The 20,303-nt window shown below is 46.3% G+C and overlaps 1 protein-coding gene across 2 annotated transcripts in view; it reads right to left on the bottom strand.

Moving 5' to 3' along the window:
- Positions 1-20,303, bottom strand: part of LOC131572785 (plexin-A4) — a 421,465-nt gene that overhangs the window by 178,211 nt on the left and 222,951 nt on the right. The window contains exon 5 of one of the 2 annotated variants that reach the window (XM_058826138.1): positions 3,156-3,217. The exons of the other annotated variant lie outside the window; for it this stretch is intronic. Coding sequence (XP_058682121.1) covers positions 3,206-3,217 — 12 coding nt within the window. The 3' untranslated portion in view covers positions 3,156-3,205. Of the gene's footprint in view, positions 1-3,155; positions 3,218-20,303 lie in introns of those variants that run through there. 2 annotated transcript variants of the gene reach the window in all.

The following is a 20,303-nucleotide window of genomic DNA, read 5'->3' as shown; positions in this document are numbered from 1 at the left end:
ACAACCTCCTCATCATCAGCGCTGCTGCTGCCGCCACTGACTCACCACAGCATCCCAAACTCCAGGGCATGGCCAAGCACAGGCCACAGGGAATGTCCTTGTCCCCATCCCAACCGGCTCAGGCTGCGGCCCGAAGGTCAAAGAGCCAAGTCCTTCGGTGTGAGAGATAAAAGCAGCCCTGCTCCTGCCAAAATATGGTCTGGGCCATCCCTCCTGGGAAGGTGGTGGGGAAATGGTGGATTTGAAAGCTCCTGGTTGTTTACAGCTCTTGGCTGTGCCTGTGCTGGATGAATCCCTCAGAATTCTGGGGTCAGAGTGTCCTCCCTCCAGAGAAGCTGCAGGATTCCCCTGTAGATCCATCACCAGGAGCATACAAAGGCTTCCAGCCCTCTCATTCCACCTCTACCTTCCCCACAGTGTGAGGAATCCCTGAGCCATGACACGGCCAACCCTGGGGACCCCCATCACTGAAAGTTGTCATTGTCACCTGAAGGCTCCTTCCTCCACCTCTTTGTCCCAGGATCTGAGCTCCTCCTCCTTTCTGAAGAGTTTTCTACAGGTGTAAGACACAACCCCTGACAACTTCATCACTGGACCTTTATGATGATGACAAAAAGCAGTCAGGGACACAAACAGTTTGGCTACAGGAGCAAGGTTTCACCCTGAAACAGTGCCAGAGTGAGGACAGTGCTCACCCCACATCCCACAGGGCAGCCAAAGAGCTGAGATTGAAGGAGGCTCTGGGTTGGGCACCAGAGCTCCCCAAAACAAAATGTTGGGTTTTAATCTTCATTCTGTGGTATAATCTGACATCTGCTGCTGAAAACATCTTCCCATGCATACCACCATTTGTGCTAATGGGTTAGCACTGGTGAATTTATGGATACAGGTAAGTGGAAAGAGTGTTTTGCACCACTGTAACATTTTTTAACCTATTCTCATCTTTTCTGTCCATATATTAACTCCCATAATTATTAAAGAAAGTTCAAAGAAAAAATAAAAGTAATTTTCCAAGCTTGCAGGTGGCCAATTCAGCATTCCAAGGCCTTTCTCTTAATTTGACCCAAATCTAGAGCTTTCCCTGTCTGGCTCTGACCACCTAGCTGTACAGAAAAGGCTCTAAAAATGCAGTTTCAGACCAGAGGAAACCCTGTGCTTAGACTTTCTCTTGCAGGATATGTTCATTTTCCCCCCCAAATAAAATGGAACAGCAGAAGAAATTGAATTATCAATTTCAGCCTCAAAATAACTCTTGTAACAACTTGCTGCTGAACCAGGTGTCTGAACACTCACGCCAACATCCCAACATGTGCCCGCACACAGAACCCAACTCCCAGCCCCTCCAGGTCTCCTTCTGTGCCAGTTTTGTGATCAAACCCACTTCAGGAATCATCAGTTTCATCTTCCCTCACCTACATCAACGTTTTTCCCTGTGCCCATGGTCATTACAGGCTTTTGTACCTTTTTGCTCCCTCTAGTTCCCTCTTCAAAGCCAATCCTTTCATTCCCACTCCATTGTCGTGGAAGGACTCGGGACTTTTGACAAAGAAAAATGACAAATTTTATTACAATTCATCTCATCCCCCTCCTTTCCCCTCCCTATCCACTGGCCCAGAATCTGGCAGGAGCTGTGATGCTGCAGGTCAGCTCTGGAGGCTGCCTGCCCTCCAGTTTACCTGAACATTGCATGGAATTAATGGATATCACAGGAAGAACAAAGTGCATCCCTACATCAAGGGAACGCCGTAAAAATCACACATCCAGTTCTCAGAAAAAATCTCCTTTTCTTTTTTTTTTTTTTTTTTTGTGGGAAGATCAGTAGAGCTTACAAATCATCCATCTCTCCATATAGATATATTTGGAAACTACTATTCACCCCAAAATAAATCTCTTTGCTGAGCATAAAACCACCTGAGGACACACAGTAGTTTGCAACAATCTTATAAATATCAGGTGTCTTTGACTCATTATTATTATTCATCTCCTGGTGCCATAAAAGCACATCATAAAAATAATCATAAAAAAAAAGGGATCTTGGAGGGGACATTATTTGGAAGAACAGGGATCATTTAAAAGTGTGACCTGTCAACCCAAGGGTGCAGCCAATGGAAACTGGGTCAAAAATACAGAGCAAAAGTGTTCAGTGGGCACAGGAATTAATGCCAAAAACTGGGAGAGTGTTGAAGCTGTACAAGGGCAGAAGTTAGGAGAAAAAAATGATAGTAAACAAATTTTCTCTTGTTATGTCTGCCAGCCCTCAGAATAAATCTATGAATTGGAATCAAACTGAAATTTGTATATTTCTGGAGATTTTCCCCCTCCCCTTACCAAAAGGACATTAACAAAAGACAATGAGAATGGTTCAAGTGGTCTGTAAAGGAGAAAATAATTTCATTTTAGTCTCCTGCAAGGGAGGGGAAGAATTAACTGCTATATAAATACAGGAGAAAGTCAACATGTCTTTAAACAATAGTTTTCAGGACAAAACATGCATCCAAGATGCAAAAAAAAAAAAGTGTTTAGAGGGTGGTTTTTCTCCAAAGTGGTTGAACTCCACAAAAACATAGACCATTCCTTTCCAAGAAAACTGACTCCTTCAATTAGCCCAGCTTTGTTTTGTCCAGGGATTTCTCTTTCCAGAGCACAATGAGGATCTCCAAGGGAGAGCAGAACACTGAAATTTTTGAGTTTCTGCAGAGGGGAAAATCTCTTTGCAGCCAAAGACCGGAGCTGATGGTTTTTGTGCTGGAAGCAGAGCCTTGCAAAGCCAGGCAAGGTTTCCGCTCTGGTTTTCCCAAAGTCAGCTCTTTTCCATACCCAGCAGTCCCACAGGACACGAGCAGCAGCAGCAAAGCCAAGCTGAGCCCACACAGGTCTGAAATCCATTTAATTAGTCCACCTTTCCAGCCTGCCAATGGTGAATCCAAGCTGAATCCCAACTGGATTTTCCAGCAGCTTGGCTGTGAGAGGAGACTGCTCCCTGCTCCTTCTGTCCTTGAAGAGGAGAAAGCCTGGACAGACACTTAAAGAGTGACAAACTGTGTCTGGACAGATTTGTCCTGCTTACCTAAGTCGAGTCCAGACAGAGGACAAATTAAATCACATTTATCTGCTCCTGCTGCTTGTCAGACCATCATTCCCACTCTGCTTAGCTGGAGAGTGTCACCCTGTCCTCTACAGAACCACTCCAAATGAAGAGTCATGGCTAGAATGAACCCTGTCAGGATGAGGAGAAATGTGAAAATAATAAGTCTTAGAATTATGGGGCTTGCCTGGAAAAAGTTGGAACATCAACAGCTCCAAGAACTCATCCAGCTGCCCTTGTTCCAGAAATAGTTTTGCAATGACTTTTTTTTTGCCTTGGAGCTGGACACTCAGCACCAGTGCCCACCTGGACTTCTCCGTCCCACAATCAGGTACAGCACAAACACATCCCACACGCTCACAGGTACAGGCAGACAGACGTGGGGATAAAATTGAATGTGTGAAATGCCCGTGGCTATGTGTAAACAAGCTGTCCATGCTCCCTCCCTGCAGAGCACAGAGACAGAGGAAGGATGGGGGGAAGGATCCTGGGAAGGATCTGGGGAAGGATTAGTGGAATCCTGGTACAGACATTTAAGGAAAGGAGAGAGGTCACAACATAAAAATAACTCTGTCTCTCCACTGACTGCCAATGGAGTGTCAGGTAACAAATCAGATAAAAATCAAAGTCACAGAATCATCCCAGAATGGTCTGAGTTGGGAAGGACCTTAAAGCCCACCCAGTTCCACCCCCTGCCATGGACAGGGACACCTTCCACTATCCCAGGCTGCTCCAAGCCCTGTCCAACCTGGCCTTGGACACTTCCAGGGATCCAGGGACAGGCACAGCTTCTCTGGGCAACAAGAGATGTTTCCATGGTAGACAAAAGTTAATTGAGTTTTCCTTGATGTGTCTCATTTTCCTGGGAGCTCTTCCCATTCCAGCACAGGACACCAGAAATATACCAAAGCCTGAGGTTTGCTGCCAAAATTCCAGATGGATTTGAAGGACCGTGACTGGTTTAGGTCTATTTCTATTCTACCTATAGAGCCTGAGGATCCAGTTAAAGAGTCAAAGCCATTAAATTTACAGGCATTTTAATTCTAAGCAATTATATAAACCCTATCTGCTTGTAGAGAAAGCCTCCCTGTGTCAGAGCTAATATTAATTTTAAATCTCCAACCTTTTCAAATTAATGTGAAACTGTAAGTTTCCACATTCTTTGATTAAACATTCTGCTGTGTAATGACTACTTTATTATTTCCCCCCTCCAAATTACTGATTGTTGTCTTACATTACAGCCTCATCGGTACTTATTAAATTAACAAGACTTTGAAACACTTAATGAATCAAAACCCATCAAGTGTTTCCAAAGTTAATAACTAATCTAAAGATTCTTTTTTTTTTTCCCTTCACTCTATATCTGCATGTGAATTTATACATTCCCCACACAATCGCTGAAGTTCAGATGGTCCTAATCTCATGAAAGATTTATTACCCCATAGCTCAGTGATTTATTCAACGTTTGCTGGAGCAACACGTAGCATGTGTGAGGAAGGGAGGGAGGAGGGTCTCTATTTATTATTTCATTTCCAAGGCTTATTCCAAGTGCTTGGGACCCCTCCATGTGTGTGTGTGTGTGTGTGTGTATCTGCAGAATGGAGCTGAATAATGAATAACAAATTTGTGGTTGTTAAATTGGAAGTGGAAGCTTGGGGTGCACAAAGGATGGATGAAATCCAGGGAAGAGTGACTGTATAGTGACAGGGACAGAATAATGGAGAAATTGGTCTTCTGTGTTCATAAAACATCAAACATAAAACTGAAAGGAAAAGTTTTTTCAGGATCGTGAAAAAGCAAACAAGCTTTCCCATTAGATGGTAAGAGGAAAATTAATGATATAAGAGATATGTGCTTGGTACATTTGTGGGAAGCATGAAACCCAGCAAGAACCAGTAGGACAGCATCCTTATCCCCAGGCTGTTCAGCCTGGAGAGGAGAAGGCTCCAGGGAGAGCTTCCAGCACATTCCAGGGCCTGGAGGGGCTCCAGGAGAGCTGGAGAGGGACTGGGGACAAGGCCTGGAGGGACAGGACACAGGGAATGGCTCCCACTGCCAGAGGGCAGGGATGGATGGGATCTGGGGAAGGAATTCCTGGCTGGGCTGGAATTCCCAGAGCAGCTGTGGCTGCCCCTGGATCCCTGGAATGTCCAAGGCCAGGCTGGACAGGGCTTGGAGCAGCCTGGGACAGTTGAAGTTGCCCCTGCCCATGGTAGGAGATGGAATGAGATGAGATTTAAGGTCCCTTTGAACTCAAACCATTCTGTGATTCTGTGAGATCTTTTGAGAGCAATCCCTGGAGCAGAACCCGTTCCTGGGGAATAGCTTGGTGAGGAGAAAGCAGAGCTTTCCCAGTAATCCAATGACTCCAATTATTCCCAATAATTCAGTAACTCCAGCAGGGATGTGTCCCGGTGAGCAGAGCACAGGGAAATGCCCCTCCTGCTCACCTGCACCCACAGAGAGGGGCTGGCCCTTAAGTGGGCTGAGAATGGAAATTATCAAGGTGTGGAAGGGAGGAGGAAAGGCAGGAAAGGGAAGGGAGCAGCAGGATGACCACAGCAGCACATTCCATGCTCCAGCACCAGAGCAGGCCCAGGTGCTCAGCTGCCCATATGGAGCCTCCTGCAACTCCAACAGGATTTATGCTCCGTCCATATAAATTGCGTCTCTCTGCCAACAGTGTGATAAATGTACCCTACAAAGCTCCCTCAGGCCCCACTACCCTTTTCCCCCTGCCCTGCACCATCTCTGTTCTCAGCTACCTTGGGGCAGCTGGATTTGTGATTATCCACTCCAACACCCCATTAATCTCAGGCTCCCTTTTACACGTGTAGGAAGAGAAATCTTTGTGTAATGACACCGCTGTAAAACAGGGAGCCTGAAGTGTAGCCCTGAAAAAACTCACGAGCAGCTACAGGGGCTGTGAGGAGAGACCAACAGACCAGGCTGAGAGAAGAAATCCAGCCCAAACATATGGGGCTGGGTGACAAAACCCATCAGGCGGATACGGGAGAGGGGAAATTCATCCGCAATTTGTGCTGCAGCAGCTGAGACCCGAGAGTGGCCTTTTAACTGGATTTTACACCAATTCTCTCTGATGCATTGTGAGGAGAGAGGCAGGCGCAGAAGGGCCATGGTTCAGCCCTGGAGGCAATTGTGGAGGAAAATGCAATTACATCTGGCTGCTGAACTTGCCCTTGCCTTCCCCTGACTGTGTGAGCTGTGCTCTCGCCTGGGAAAACGTATATGCAAAAGGAAAGGATTGGAATAGATGGCCCTGCCATTCCTATCAGTGACCCCGTGCCCAGGCTCCCTATTCCCTGAAAAAAAAATTTCATGCCATACCAACCACAAAATAATTGCAATCAGGGCAGGTGGAGCTAGGCCCAACCTTCACTGCCCACCACTCCTCACAGAAGACTCTTGTCCCACGCTCTGGAGACATTTTAGAGCAGTTTCTGCACAGATTGCACTGGAGTTCCACCCTTCCCTTCCTCACTTCTCCTCCTGCATGCTCGAGGTGTGGGAGGATGAGCATCCCATGGCCAGGCGTCACAAGAGCCACCACTGATGGAGGACAAGGCAGAGGGAAGATGAGTTCTCTCTGAGAATCCACCCAGCCAGGCTTCCTCCCATAGGACTTAGAGTTTATCTCAGAAGGTAACTGCAACTAAACTCACCCCCAGGATCTCAACCACATCTGCAGCACACACTGCCCTGGTTTGGGCATGAATATTCCCACTGCTTCTTTTCCGTGTTCCTCACAGCAGTGATGGTGTTACTTCCCTCCTAGTGGGGGTGAGTTAATTAATTAATGCATGTGACATGAATTACCACTATCACCTTCCCTGCTCCGCTTATCCCTCTTGACCCAGAGCATTCATTTGTCCTGAAGCACCAAGATCTGGATTGAAGCAGGGACAAACTGGAACTGAGATCCATCTCAATAATTTAGCTCTGTTTCCTTACAGATTCCCAAATAAGAGCGAAGCTCTCGCATGCCTGGTGCTCAGTATTTTCATCAGACCATGACATGTGGTGATTTTCTCAAGGTCAGAGATGAAGTGACTCGTCTGCCTTTCTGGCACAGTGTCCTCCCACTGCTGGTGAGATGTGAAACCAGATGTCCTCACCTCCAGGCTGGTGTCTCACCCCAGAGATTTAAACCCCTTCAAACCCAGAGCTGTCTTACTGAGGGTTGAGCAGGAATTTGGATGTGCAGCTCGCCAAGGAGGCAATTTTGAGCCAGAGACCACACAGAGCCCTCCAAAATACCCCAACCTGCCAGCAGTGTCAAGTAGTCCATAAATTATCCTTGAAGCCTTCTGGTTTTAATCAGTCCGAGTCCCTGATTACTCTTGGAACGTGACTCCAGGCCCCTGCATGGAGTATTTATCTTGCATTAATTAGATTAGAAAAGCAGGGGTATTCAATACACCAACTAATCAAGTGAAGGGATCAATACAGCACATGGCAGAGCCTTCCAATGTCCTCACTCTGTTAGATGACAATGAATCTGTTCCAGAAGGTGCTCAAAATAACACTTGGTGTCTTAACAGAGGGGAAATCTGAACTTTCATCTGTCTCCCCATTTGAGACGAAGGAGATAGTGCTGGGGTATAAATAACCATTCCTGCAAGGCAGAACTGGTGGGGCTGAGCATTAAAACACAACTCCAGGTCCTTGGCCAATGTGGAAGGGTAGCCAGGGCTTCAGGAGCATTAATTACAGCCAACCAAGGTGCCAGGCAACCCTGAGGCAGCAGCTCCAGGTCTTGCTGTCAGGAGGATTTTCTCATGAATTTTGGAGCTCTGTGGTTTAGCCATTGGGCCATGACAGTACTGGGTTATTTGATGAGTAGTACAAAAATAAATTAAGGCAAAAAAAAATAAAAAGACTTAGCAGCAGCCATCAGCAGATGATGGAAGTGCAGCCTGCTCTGTTCCAGGCAATGATGACTTACCCATGGGGGAATGGGCTTACTGAGCATTTCGGGGCACTGTTTATTATGTTACAGCGCTGAAGGGTAGCGGGGAGTCCTGCCTGAAAGACAGAAACACAAAGAAAGGTGACCCCGAGTTCACATCAGCAGCGAACTGGGGCTGAGAGCCTGTCTGGTGAAGCCCTGTGGGCTCCTCAGGACTTATAAGAACAGTCTGCAGAGCTGTTTCCAACCACAAGCCAGCCCCTGACAAGGATGAGTAGAGAGGAGCCCCTGAGCTGCAAGCACAGATTTAATGTGAAAGACTGTCCAAGCATCCTTTTAACCTCCTGCTTTCCTCTCCCCTCACTCCACAGCTTTCATCACTGCTGGAAAATAAGTTATTAGAAGAAAATAAGTTGTTGCTAAATCAGTAGCTGCTCTCTGATATTCCATATGCTATTAAATTGTCATGTTGGGTAGAGGGATGCTGGTTCCTTGTTTGTAACAGTAATAAGGTGAGGATGGAGAGTTCTCACTCGATTCTGTCTTGTGTTTCTGCCCATTTTTTCCAACCCTTATGATTTGTCCAGAATGACTTCCTAAACCAGACCACCCACTTCCAAGGAATCATGGAATGGTTTGGGTTGGAAGGGACCTTCAAGATCATCTCTTTCCAGCCCCCCTGCCATGGACAGGGACACCTTCCACTAAAGTGTGGAAATAATGCCTCTAATCCATTTCAGAGATTATCCTTCACAGAGAAATTCATGTGAGGCTGAAGACTCTGCCACCTGCCTCAAAAAAGATGGGGAAATTGTTCCCATCACTCACTGTCTGGAGAGAAGTGGGATTTCTGCATAAGTAGCATCTTTGTAAAATAATTAATTTTGTTCCTCCTCTTCTGAGCATTTGCTTCACGCGAATCCTGACCGGAGGGGCTGCATTAGGGGGAGCCTGGCAGTCATCTCCTCCATCCCCCTGGCTGGAGCTCCCTGCCAGCCCCTCAGAGCTGGATGTGTTCCCTCCTCCCTCTCCTCTGTCACACGCAGAAGTTGTGCAGCGTCTCTGCAGATCGAGCTCCCACTCCAGTTAATTTTCTCTCTCCCTGTGCAGCCCGCAGCAGTTGGAGCCTGCACTGAGATGTAATGATCTCCTGTTTTTGTTCTTGTGAGTCAGACTCTGCTCAGTACAAACCTCTGAGCTAATCCCAGCGTGAACAGCTGTTTCTGGCAAAATGAGGGACAACAGGCAGACAAAGCTGCTCTGGCTGTTTGTTTCCTTCTTCTTTGGGAACTAAATCTTCCCAGTTAAAGTTCTTGAGGATGTCCATTAAGTTTATTAAGCTTGCAGGAGGTCTCAGCTACAGCTCACTGTTTTGTGCTGGGCTGTTTAGAGCAACGCTGCAAACATTTAACAACCTGGTGGGAGGGGAGAGAGAAACTCGATTGCAGTTGAAGAGTGAGGGTTGTGTTTTGTTTTTTTTTTTCCCCAGGAATTATCATTAAAAAGGAAATGCTCTGCAACTGGAACATGGTGAATGTCAGAGAAGAGGTTTCAGTAGTCACAGTCACTGCAGGCTCTGCTTCCACTGGTTTCCATGAGACATCTTGTCAGAAGAGGCTGAATTAACAAGATTTGGTGTGCCCAGGGATTTATAGGCATTGAGAATGAAGGAGCTCCTTTACAAACTCCATTTCCCTTTACTGACTGTGTGGATCACATGAGTACACAGGGCTAGGGATGAGATGGAAATCCCCAGATCTGATCTTTGTTACAGTTTTCCATAATGAAAAACTTATCCTTCTCAGCCTCCAGCCTGGGGAGGAGGTGGAGAAGAGGTGGTGTTGTGCCCCAAATTCCATGGCAAGTAGAAGCCTAAGACAGAAATTTCCAATGCCTTGGTCTTCTCTGCTCTCTGCTTTCCCTCTCAAATCCCCCAAAAAGCAGGAAAAAACTGCTTGTTGTCTCACAGATGTTGAGAGAAAAGGGATGATGAGGGACGTGCACATGCCAGGGTCACCACATGGTGTATCCTTCTAACTCACTCCGTTCTTACTTCATCTTTCCTTCCTGGGAGCAGCTGATTTATCTTTATTATCCTCCTCTGTTGTCACTGTCATTAAATTTTGTTGAGCCAAGAGACTCCGCTGTGTGCTTTAGTAATTCGATCAGAAGGGAGGGGAAGCAGAGCTGAGGTAATAGGCAGCGTGGAAGAGGTCAGGAGAAGCAGCCAGTGGCACATTAAGGGAAACACAGATCCGGGTTTGCTTGGAAATGGTGATCCTGGAGCGTGCCTGAGCAACGGGCAGCAGCAATCGGGAGCAGCAGCGACCCTGTGCCCCTCTGCTTTGGCTGTCTCATCTCCCTAAGACCTCATCTTGCAGGGATGTCACATCCCAGCTTTCAGTCTGTCTTTACCAATGCAAACCAGCCCCTGGAATCAACAAGGGAAGAGCTCAGGCGCTGCTTTTCCCAGCTCCCTGTTTGCCACTCGCCTCCGTGTGAATCTGTGGGTTGTTTCATTTTAAGCATCAGCCATTAAACGAGCCCAGTGGCAAAGCAGTCGTTTATCCCTGGTATTTTATTTCTGTGGCAAGGTTTTCCTGCTGAGAGGAGAATCCCACGGCACTGTGCCCTCGGATTGGGCCTGGCTGGGACGGAGTTAATTTTCCCAGATCCCTCACAGCTTTGGGGACTGGCAGATGGGAAGGTGTTGGTAACACTCCAGTGTTTTGGCCACAATATCAAGGCTGTCTCTCCAACATTTCCCCCTCACCAGCAGCCTGGGGGTGGGAAAGATCCTGGGAGGGGACACAGCCAGGACAGCTGTCCCAAACTGACCAGAGGGACATTCCAGACCATATGGTGTCTGCTCAGCAATGAAAGCTAAGAAAAAGGAGGAAGAGGAGTTGGATTTGTCAGTAAAATACTTGTCTTACAAACTGCCATGTGTACTGAAGTCCTACTTCCTGGGAAGTGTCTGGACATCACCTGCTGATGGAAAGGAGAGAGTAAATCTTTTGTTTTCCTTTGCTTCCGTGCACAATTCTCATTTCTGCTTTGTTCAACTGATTCACAAGTTTTATTATGCTGATTCACAAGTTTTTTACATCTCATTTTCTGTCCTGCTGAGGAGGGGAGGGATGGACTGGTTGGGTGGTGGGCACCTGGTGTCCAGCCAAGGCCAGCCCACCCAAACCCTGCTGTGTGGGTGGACATGTGGAGTGAAAGGCGTTCTGGTCCACAGCTAAATGGATGAGAGCAGCAGAAAATTCAGGGAGAAAGGAGTTTCAAGGCCCTGGAAATTGAATTGATTTGTCTCCTGGAGATCAGAGTAACAAAGAGAGAAGAGAGAAATGATTGCCCTTGGAGGTCAGTGGCAAAGGCCTGTTTCTGGCAGGCCAGGCCCAGCACTCTGGCCTGGTGGAGATGTCCCATGGCAGGGCTTGGACTGGATGAGTTTTAAAGTCCTTCCAACCCAAGCCATCCTATGATCCTGTGACTCTCAGCCCCTCGCCTACAACAAGCTGGGAAGAAAACCCTGAACATCACTTTTTTGGTGCTCCTAAGGCAGACCCTCAAAAAACCCCACACAGATTAGGGTTTTTTTGTCCTTTTCTTCTGGGTTTATCTTCCCTGGTGTCTCATTACACTGGGCAATGTTATGGAGGTCAGTGTCTTGTGGTCAGGCACTTCTGTACATGCAGCATCCCCACCTCAGCTACTCACCTGAATGAGCATGATAAGAAAACTGCAATTTGCTTATTATACAGCCACATAAAATCATATTATTATGGTCCACTGCCCCACAGACCCCACTCGTGTTTACCCATATGTGCACATACAAAGATGACACAGTTCATCTGGTATATTTTAAATGGCTGTTTGGAATGGGAAAAAAAGCTCACCAGGACCCCCAGTGACCACCACAGACCAGTCCTGCTCTGCAGAGAGGTGTCAAGAATCCATCATTTGTGTTGGATTATGAAGGGAGCCTGCACATCCAAAACAGAGGGTTGGATCTTTTTTGACAGATACTCAACTGGATGATCTTTAAGTTCCCTTCCAACCCAAACCATTCTATGATTCATGTAGAGATAGAGAGAAACTACATCTCTTTGTGCCTGTTTCTTGCCTTCAATGCACATGCTCTCCCACAAATGCAAACACACACACAAAACTTCATGGACTCCCTGAAAAAAAAATATAAAAATTGATATAATGAGAATATGGACAAGATATCCCAGATCTCACGTGCACTCTGGGCTATCTAAAATCTAGCATAATAAACTGCAGTTTCATCAAAATAAATTGTTTATTAGTTTTTGAGGTTCTTGGAGGTTTTCTTTTTTTTTTTTTTCTTGAAGCTCATAAAGGCAACAATGAAAAATTACTCCAGAATTTATTCATTCTTCATGCTGGGAGAAACATTGTGTGTCTCTGTACATATGCAGATATAAAGCAGACCACGCTGTGATCTTATGTTGTTACGAGCAGACTGCAAGTTCCTGCACGCCACAGAAAGAAGCAAAATGCCACAAAAATTAAAGGAGCAGTGCAGAATTGTGCAATTTTTGTGGGCACATAGACTGCAAGAGGTGCAGTTTGCTTTGGATACTGGAAATGGTTGTTCACTTTCAGCTCATCTAGGCTGGAGCTGATCTTTGCCAGATGATGTCCTGTGCTAGACCTGGGACTGCCCCAGAGTGTTACAAAATGCACATTTGCTGTGATGAGGATATGCTGTGATAAGGGCTGCCCTAAAAGGTCTCTGTGCACAAAACTCCAGTGAAGACCTCAACATCCTCCCAGTTTTTCACTGCAATTTCCTCTCTGGCCACAGTCCTAACCCTGAACTCTGTGGTTCCAGGTTGGTTGGTAGCAACACCACACTGGATGTGCCAAAATCTCCTCAGTTTTGAAGTTATTTTTCAATTTTACTGCTCTCCTGCAGGTCTGTTAATCCATTCACAGGACATGCCCAGCTTTCCTACTGCACCTCTTCCAAAACTTGTCAGCATCTTTGAGGTTCCAGTTATGATCATAAATGGAGATAATTTACATTTTCTTTTCCTTCAGTGTGGTTCAAACTTTAAGTCCATCTTTAGCTGTTTCTAGACCCTTAGCACTTGATCTGGGCTTTTTTTAACTTTATCTTCCTGTTTAGCCTGAAAGTGCTAAAATATGCATGGATGTGGCTTTTAAGGACATGGTTTGGAGCTGGGTCAGTGCTTGGACTTGATGATCTCAGAGGGCTTTTCCAACCCTAATGATTCTGGGATTTTGAAGAACAGCTTTTTGCACTGAAGCACAACTACAATGTTTAACAGAATATCCTCCAACATCTAAGGATCAGCAGCTGAATCAGTGCAGTGCCCAGAAGGTTAGAGGAGAATGGAAATAACCCAGGAGATGAACAAAACTTTAGGAGGAATGTCCTGATCCTTACAGCAATTTGTCCACAAGGAGCTTCCACACCTCAGCTCTCCCAGGGAGCCATTCCCACAAATTCCATTTCCCTCTGTGCTTGATGCACTTTGAGAAACAGCCCCACAAATGTCCTTGCAGGGCTTTGCCATGGATCACTGATTTTCCTAATTTCTCTGGAGTTCTTTGTCAGCATTTTTGCCTCTGGGATCCCTGGACACATTTCCTACAGCAGTGATGTGGGTTTGGGTCTTTAAAGGCTTGGAATTGAGGGCTAAAAGACTTTAATTACTGAGGATTAGCTGCAGTCATCCTGACACCCCTTGATGTCTGAGCCATGCTGCTAATTCCAGGTGGGTCATCTCCTGGTGTGGGATCTGTGTCCCTGGACTGTGATCTCTGCTTTACAGAGTGCCTGGGAGCCAGAATAGAAGAAGGTGACAAGAAAATCTTGATAGCTCTAAAGTAAAGCAAAGCTTGAGTTTGCCAGAATGTTCAATCCAAGCACTCAGACTTAAGGCTGAAGAAATATAATTATGTGACTTCTCAGAATCCATTTCTGGCCATTCTTTGGGTAGCAGACCCCAAAATCATCACTGCTCAGGCCGCCTCAGAAGAACAGAGCAATGACCTGGGCAAGCTGGGGACAGAGAGAAATGAAAGGGGAGATGCTGCACCCTCCCAAGGGGATGGGAATTAATTCCCTGGAGGGGAAGGTACTCATTGCCCAGCAGAGACAAAGCCATGTGCTGACACTGGCAGAATCATTGGAATAATTGTCAACAACCTGGTCTCTGCTTTGGGTGTGAGCCTTGGACAAAAATCTGAGCTGCTCCTTGATGGCAGGGCCAGAGTCTCCAACATCTCTGCAAGGATCACAGGAATCCTTACATTCCCTGTGAGAAAAAACATGGACATTGGAGATAAGCCAAGATCCCCTAGCTGTGGTAGAGAGGAGACTTGAAGTAAAAATCATTTTTGACAGACACTGCAAATAACTCCCTAAAATGAGCTGCTTTGGCTCCCTTTGCAAGCACTGCTGTGAAGCAGCTACTGCTGGGGGTACCTCTTGTTATCCTAAAGTTGAACCTGCAGGAAATCAAGTGTATTTCACCCTGAAAGGGCCAATTTCCCTCTCCCACTGCCAGCAGATGTCTGGATGCTTTCTCTGGATGCTTTATCTGCTTCACCTGCTCAGAAGGCAGGATGCCCCCAGATTTCCCCCCTCTTGGATGGTTTGGATGGTGCCAGCTTCAGGCAGAGGTTGAAAATGCTGCCTGCAGCCCTTTTTGGCAGGGAATTCACAGCTGCAGCTCTGCTGTGCTCCCCTCTCATTGATAAAAGGTGTCCCTTCTCACAGGGCTCACAGAGATAAGTGCTTGAGGGATGCCCTTGGTGCGTTTGCAGCTTTGCCCCAGTAGTTTTATGGTTATTGGCTGCAGCTCCAGCTTTCTCAAAGGAAGCCAGAATTAAAATAGCTTTCTATATTCCTTGAGTACCTTCCATCATCCTTTGGCAGCAGCCATCCCTTCACATCCTCCTCTCAATGATGTTACTGGCACCAAGCACGGGGCCCCACCATTCCCAGCTCTCTGATGCACTTAATTAAAGCAGAATCACTCAATAATTCTGTTGTGCTTTCCTGGGCATCTGCTTGTTCACCTCTCGTGTGCACAGGCAATTAATTTTTAGCTTTTCCTGTACAAAGGGATTGAAACAAGAATATTAATTCCAGCCCAGCAGGAGGGAAGGAGGACATTTTGCTGGGGGGTGAGTCCACCTGCAGGGCTCTGCCCCTGGACTGGGAGTGCAAAGATGCCCAAAGGCTTCCCAGAGTGCTGGAAGTTGGAAGCGAGGGAAGGTTTGGGAGATGAAACAGTTCTCCTCTCCTGCCCAATTCCATTAATTCTGAGGATAAATTAATAAGCATCTTGCTGCGTGGAAACCTCATCAAAATCAGTGGCCATGGGTTTTACATAAGAATAAATGCCAGACCCTGCTGCAAGGAGCTTTTTGTGGCCTTTAGTGATTTCTGGGGGATCACACAAAGACCACTTAGAAATCACAACCCCTAAACTCCTGATTTGTGGTATTTTCATGAGTTCATCCCCTCTCTTTCAAGCTGAAATAAAAACAAATAAATAAATAAATAAAGATAGGCAGAACAGAATCATCATTTCCCCCTGGCATTTATTGAAATGTCGTTTGAATGAGAGCAAACAATGCTTTCTGCTCCTTTGGGTAACTGATATAGACAAAAGTCTGTAAGAACAAGAAAACTGCAGCTCTGATCTACTTAATGGATACTAGAGGCACAAAACGCTTTCAAATGCACACAATTATTTTTTCCTCAGCTAATTGAGGGGGTGAAAGCTTCTTTCTAGGAAATATGGTAATATTTATTGATCAGAAAAAATAAGCTTCTGTACCAAACCCTGAGCACGATGCAAGGTTAAGGGACTTTAATTAATGAAAAAGCTTTTTTATGAAATGATGCCACCACTCAAGGAGAGTGAACATTGTGACCTCCAGTTAAGTGGAGACACCTTTTAAATATGACACTGCTCATACGAGCATCACTCATTCCCTCTCTTGGCCAGATAAATATTGATCAGACCTCCTGCCAGCCCAGGCTGCCCTGCTGAGGTGACCACCCCAAAAATGTCAATCCCAGATAGGGATATCTTCCAGACATGCCACAGATCTGTCAAGGCATAAATAAAATCTGCATTGGAGAGTCAAACTGGGGCTGTCCCTGGATCCCTGGAAGTGTCCAAGGCCAGGCTGGACAGGGCTTGAAGCACCCTGGAATAGTGGGAGATGTCCCTGCCCAAGGCAAGGGGTGGGATGAGATAATCCCTAAATCCCTTCCAACAGAAAACATTCTGGGATTCTGTGACTAAATTTAAAACAGCAAAGAAGATGCACCCACAAATCCCGTGCCCTCTGCTCCTGAAAACTGTTCCTCTGCATTTATTTTAGGTCCAGACTCCCACAGTTACCAGACGCCCAAGCTGCCATTGAAATTAAAGTCTCCCATCTCCCCTTGTGCACCTGCATTTATTTACTAGCTGCTACAAGCACAAACAGAAATATAAATTAGCTCCTTTTTTTCACTCATTTTGAAATGTGCCCAGCTCGCCTTACAAATAGAAATATAATGAATTTCAACTTCAATCAGAAACAAGTTCTTTAATTGTTCAGTATATTAGAGCCACACTGTTTACAGGATTATTCTTTCTTAGGAGGCACAGCCAACTTAGATTGAGTCCCTAATGGTTGGTAAATTGGCAGAATTCTAACCTGCAGCAGTGATTTTGCTACCTGCAAGGCAATATATTTACTTCTACCCCACTGGGATCCTTCTGCAGCTCAGACTTGTAGGGGACAGGTGTTAAATTGCCCAAGGAGGCAGAATGACCATGTCCAAGGGCAGAATGGAGCCTTTGCTGCAGAATTCAACTGAGGAGCTGCACTAAAGCAAGGAAACAGAGACACATTTGTTTTCTGTTACCAATATATGGCTAAAACCCTGCCTGAAATCTCACCTGGAACTTCTTTTCCCAGCAGGACAGATGAGACCCACTCGAGTCCATTCAGGATGGAGTGACAAGGTTATCCTGCACTGATCTCCAGCGGGAGGAGGAATGTTTGTCATGGAAAGCTGATGATGTGTTTGCATTTATTGCAACATTTCTGCTGTGTCCATGGTAAATTTTGGCTGTCCAAATTCCTTAGAGACTGAAGGAGAGCCAAATGGGGAAGGACTGCTGTGTGCTGGAACTGCTTACACCAGGCTCAGATGCCGAGTTTAGAGAGAGGCACCCAACAAAGAGCCTCATTAAGGCAGGGAGAAGTGGACAGCACAAAACAGCCCTCCAAAAGGAGCACTCCCTCCTCCTCCTCCCATGTTTTTATCTTGCTTCTGCCACTGAGCAGCTAGTTTGGGAGAGGCCAGCAGAGTCCAGAGGAAATTCAGAGAAAAGCAACATTATCCATTGAAACATCAGACAAATATCGACTTCTGCACTAAAGGCTTACTCAGACGCCCTCAGAGAGTCAATATTTGGTGGGGAGCATTAAAATTTCAGAGCTCCTTGGCCAAGGTGACTTTCTCCAAGAAGGAGTGATGCCTCTCACAGCAAACCTGCCCACCAAAGCCTTCCAGGTGTGGGCAGAGGTGATCCAGCCCCAGGTCTGCCCCTGACTGACAGCAAAGCAACATTCACATGGTTCTGACTCTGCTGGAGATGAAAATCCTCCTGCTTGGTGCTTAAGTAAGAAGTCCAAGGTCCCAATAAATCCATCAGAAAGGTGGAAAGGAAGGGCAAGTCTGGACACTTCATTAATAGACCTGATAGCTCAGACTCACTGAAAGGTAAATGTTTGGCATTTTAGCCCAAGAGCACTCGCTCTGTAAAGGCCAGGCTTGCTTCCAGCTGCAGGGAAAAGGGAGATTTCGTGCTCTGTGGGAATTGTCAGTCCCCAAAAGCTTTCAGAAGCTCATGACTGCATTTCCTGCACATTATACCCCATTATGCAGATGCTTTAAAGTAAATGTAAATCACATCAAGTCTAATTGTGAAGGGCTTTCGGCGGTGAGAAGCAAAGTGCTTGAGATGGCTCCTGACGCTCCACCGGCCTCGTGTCTTTGCCCTCTTCCCCTCTCCCTCCTCTCCCTGCCTCCACTCATCCACGTCCTGCTGTCCTGAGCTCTTGCAGACAAGGCCAGCAGGGCTCCTTGGGTTAATTAAATCAGCCTCGTTTGCTGTCTGGAGCTCGAGTGACAAATGTATTCCCAACCTTGCCCCGCTGGAGCGTGACGGTGGCTCAGGGCTCCCGGGGCCTGTGCTCGCATTGTCACCGAGGTGGAGCCACCACAGCCCAGCCATTTGGTTTTCCAGAAAGCTGCATCAGGGCAGCAGCACATTTTCACTCTGCTGGAAGGCTCCCCCTTGCCTGCTTCCCTTCCCAGGCTGGAATGAGATGTCAGGGGATGATTGGGAAGACTGAAAGGGACAGTTCCCCTCCTCCCCACTCAGGCAGTGAATGCCAGGCTAATTTTATTATCCCAGCCACTCCATTATCCCCAGAGCCCCTCGCAGGTCCCCGTTTGTGGATGCATTACAGGAATGGTGCTGTGCCCTGCCAGGACCAGGCTGCCTTCCAGCCCAGCCACGTTTCCCTGGCAGATAAGGTGATCCCGCTGGGTTTGGATTTGGAAATGTGTGAAAGGGCCAGGTAATGCCTCTGTGACACGGCTTTCCTCTTGCCCTCTGGCCTGGCGTGAGCATTAGAGCAGATCTCCACACCTGCAGTGGGTTCAGGTCCTCTGCTCTATTTTCAATGAACTCGTCCATCATCTTCCTCACCATCTCACCACAAACCTCTTGTGTGGTGGGGGAAAGAACCTTGTTCACCCCCACCCTGCTCCAAACCCCACACAAAGGTGATGGCAGTTTGTTAGGAAAACGCTGCAGCCTTTCATGAACTCTTTGAATAAATCACTAAAAATATATAAATATTATCCGTTTACATATCATAGAATGGTTTGGCTTGGAAGGAATCTTAAAGATTATCTCATTTCACCCCCTGCCATGGGCAAGGACAACTTCCACTGTCCCAGGCTGCTCCAAGCCCCATCCAACCTGGCCTTGGGCACTTCCAGGGATCCAGGGGCAGCCACAGCTGCTCTGGGCACCCTGTGCCAGGGCCTCCCCACCCTCCCAGCCAAGAATTTCCTCTTCATATCCAATCAAATCCTGCCCTCTGTCAGTTTGAAGCCATTCACCCTCTTCCTGTCACCACATCCTCTTTTAAATATATGTATTAAATGTATGCTGAATAATAAATAAGTAACTTCATCACTTCCCTGTTCCACGTGACTATTTTCATGGTCAACAGGAGAAAAAACACCTTCCCAGGCTAAGAGCAAATCACAGAGCCAGAAAAATCATTTTTGTTCCCCCCAAAAATGGACCACAAAATTCAGGATGGCTTTTGGCAAAATTAAAAAAAAAACCCACATTAATATCTTGGAAAGGCAGGATAGCAGAAAATAAATAACAAATTCAAGCAGAAGAATAGAATTGTCCCATTGAAATTCAAAGGGTATTTCCAAAGACCTGAGCCAGCTGAGCAAAAAAAAAAAATTATCTGCCCAGTAAAAATGTTTTTTCTCTTTTTCCAGGATCCTGGGGTTAAACTGTCGATGCTTAAACCTACAAACAGTACTTCTGCTTTAAGACCAAGTGATTCCAAAGTGCAGTTGTCAGGTGTGAATCCTCCTTCCTTCCAAACAACACATGAGGAAGCAAATGAAAGGCCACAAACTCAAAAATACCCATCAAACACAAATACTTTGGAATTTAGAAGATCTTTTTGCATCTCCCCCGTTACCAGTGCTCCTCTAAATAGAGAGAATAACATCCCAAAAGTATCAGAGAACTGAAGACTGGGGAAAGGAGTCCCTGCAAATTTTGGGCTGAGCAAACTTTGTGCCCCCCAAAAAAGTAGCAGGTGGATTGGTCGTCAGCTGAAAGAGAAAATCTGGATAAGAGGAAGGGGGGATGTTGAGCTGTGTGGGAGCAGGGAGAGGCTACGATGTTTGCCACAAGCACTTCTGCCTGTTTAGCTATGAAAATTAATGAAAATAAATCATCAGGAAGGCAATAAGTGGGTCTGCAGTGAAGGATCGCTGATCCACTGTTTATACATCTAATGTTTGTTTGGAGACTCCACAATCTCTGCAGGATGCTTCAGTGCATATGGTGATGTCACTGTATTGCCTTTTCCCTTTTTATTTATTGATCCAGGATATGAAAGTGTTCCCGAAGCCCAGAATTGGTTTCCAGAGGTTCCTGT

Source organism: Poecile atricapillus, chromosome Z (assembly GCF_030490865.1).
Source record: "Poecile atricapillus isolate bPoeAtr1 chromosome Z, bPoeAtr1.hap1, whole genome shotgun sequence".
NCBI classification, from domain to species: domain Eukaryota; kingdom Metazoa; phylum Chordata; class Aves; order Passeriformes; family Paridae; genus Poecile; species Poecile atricapillus.
This window is presented reverse-complemented; position numbering and strand designations above follow the sequence as displayed.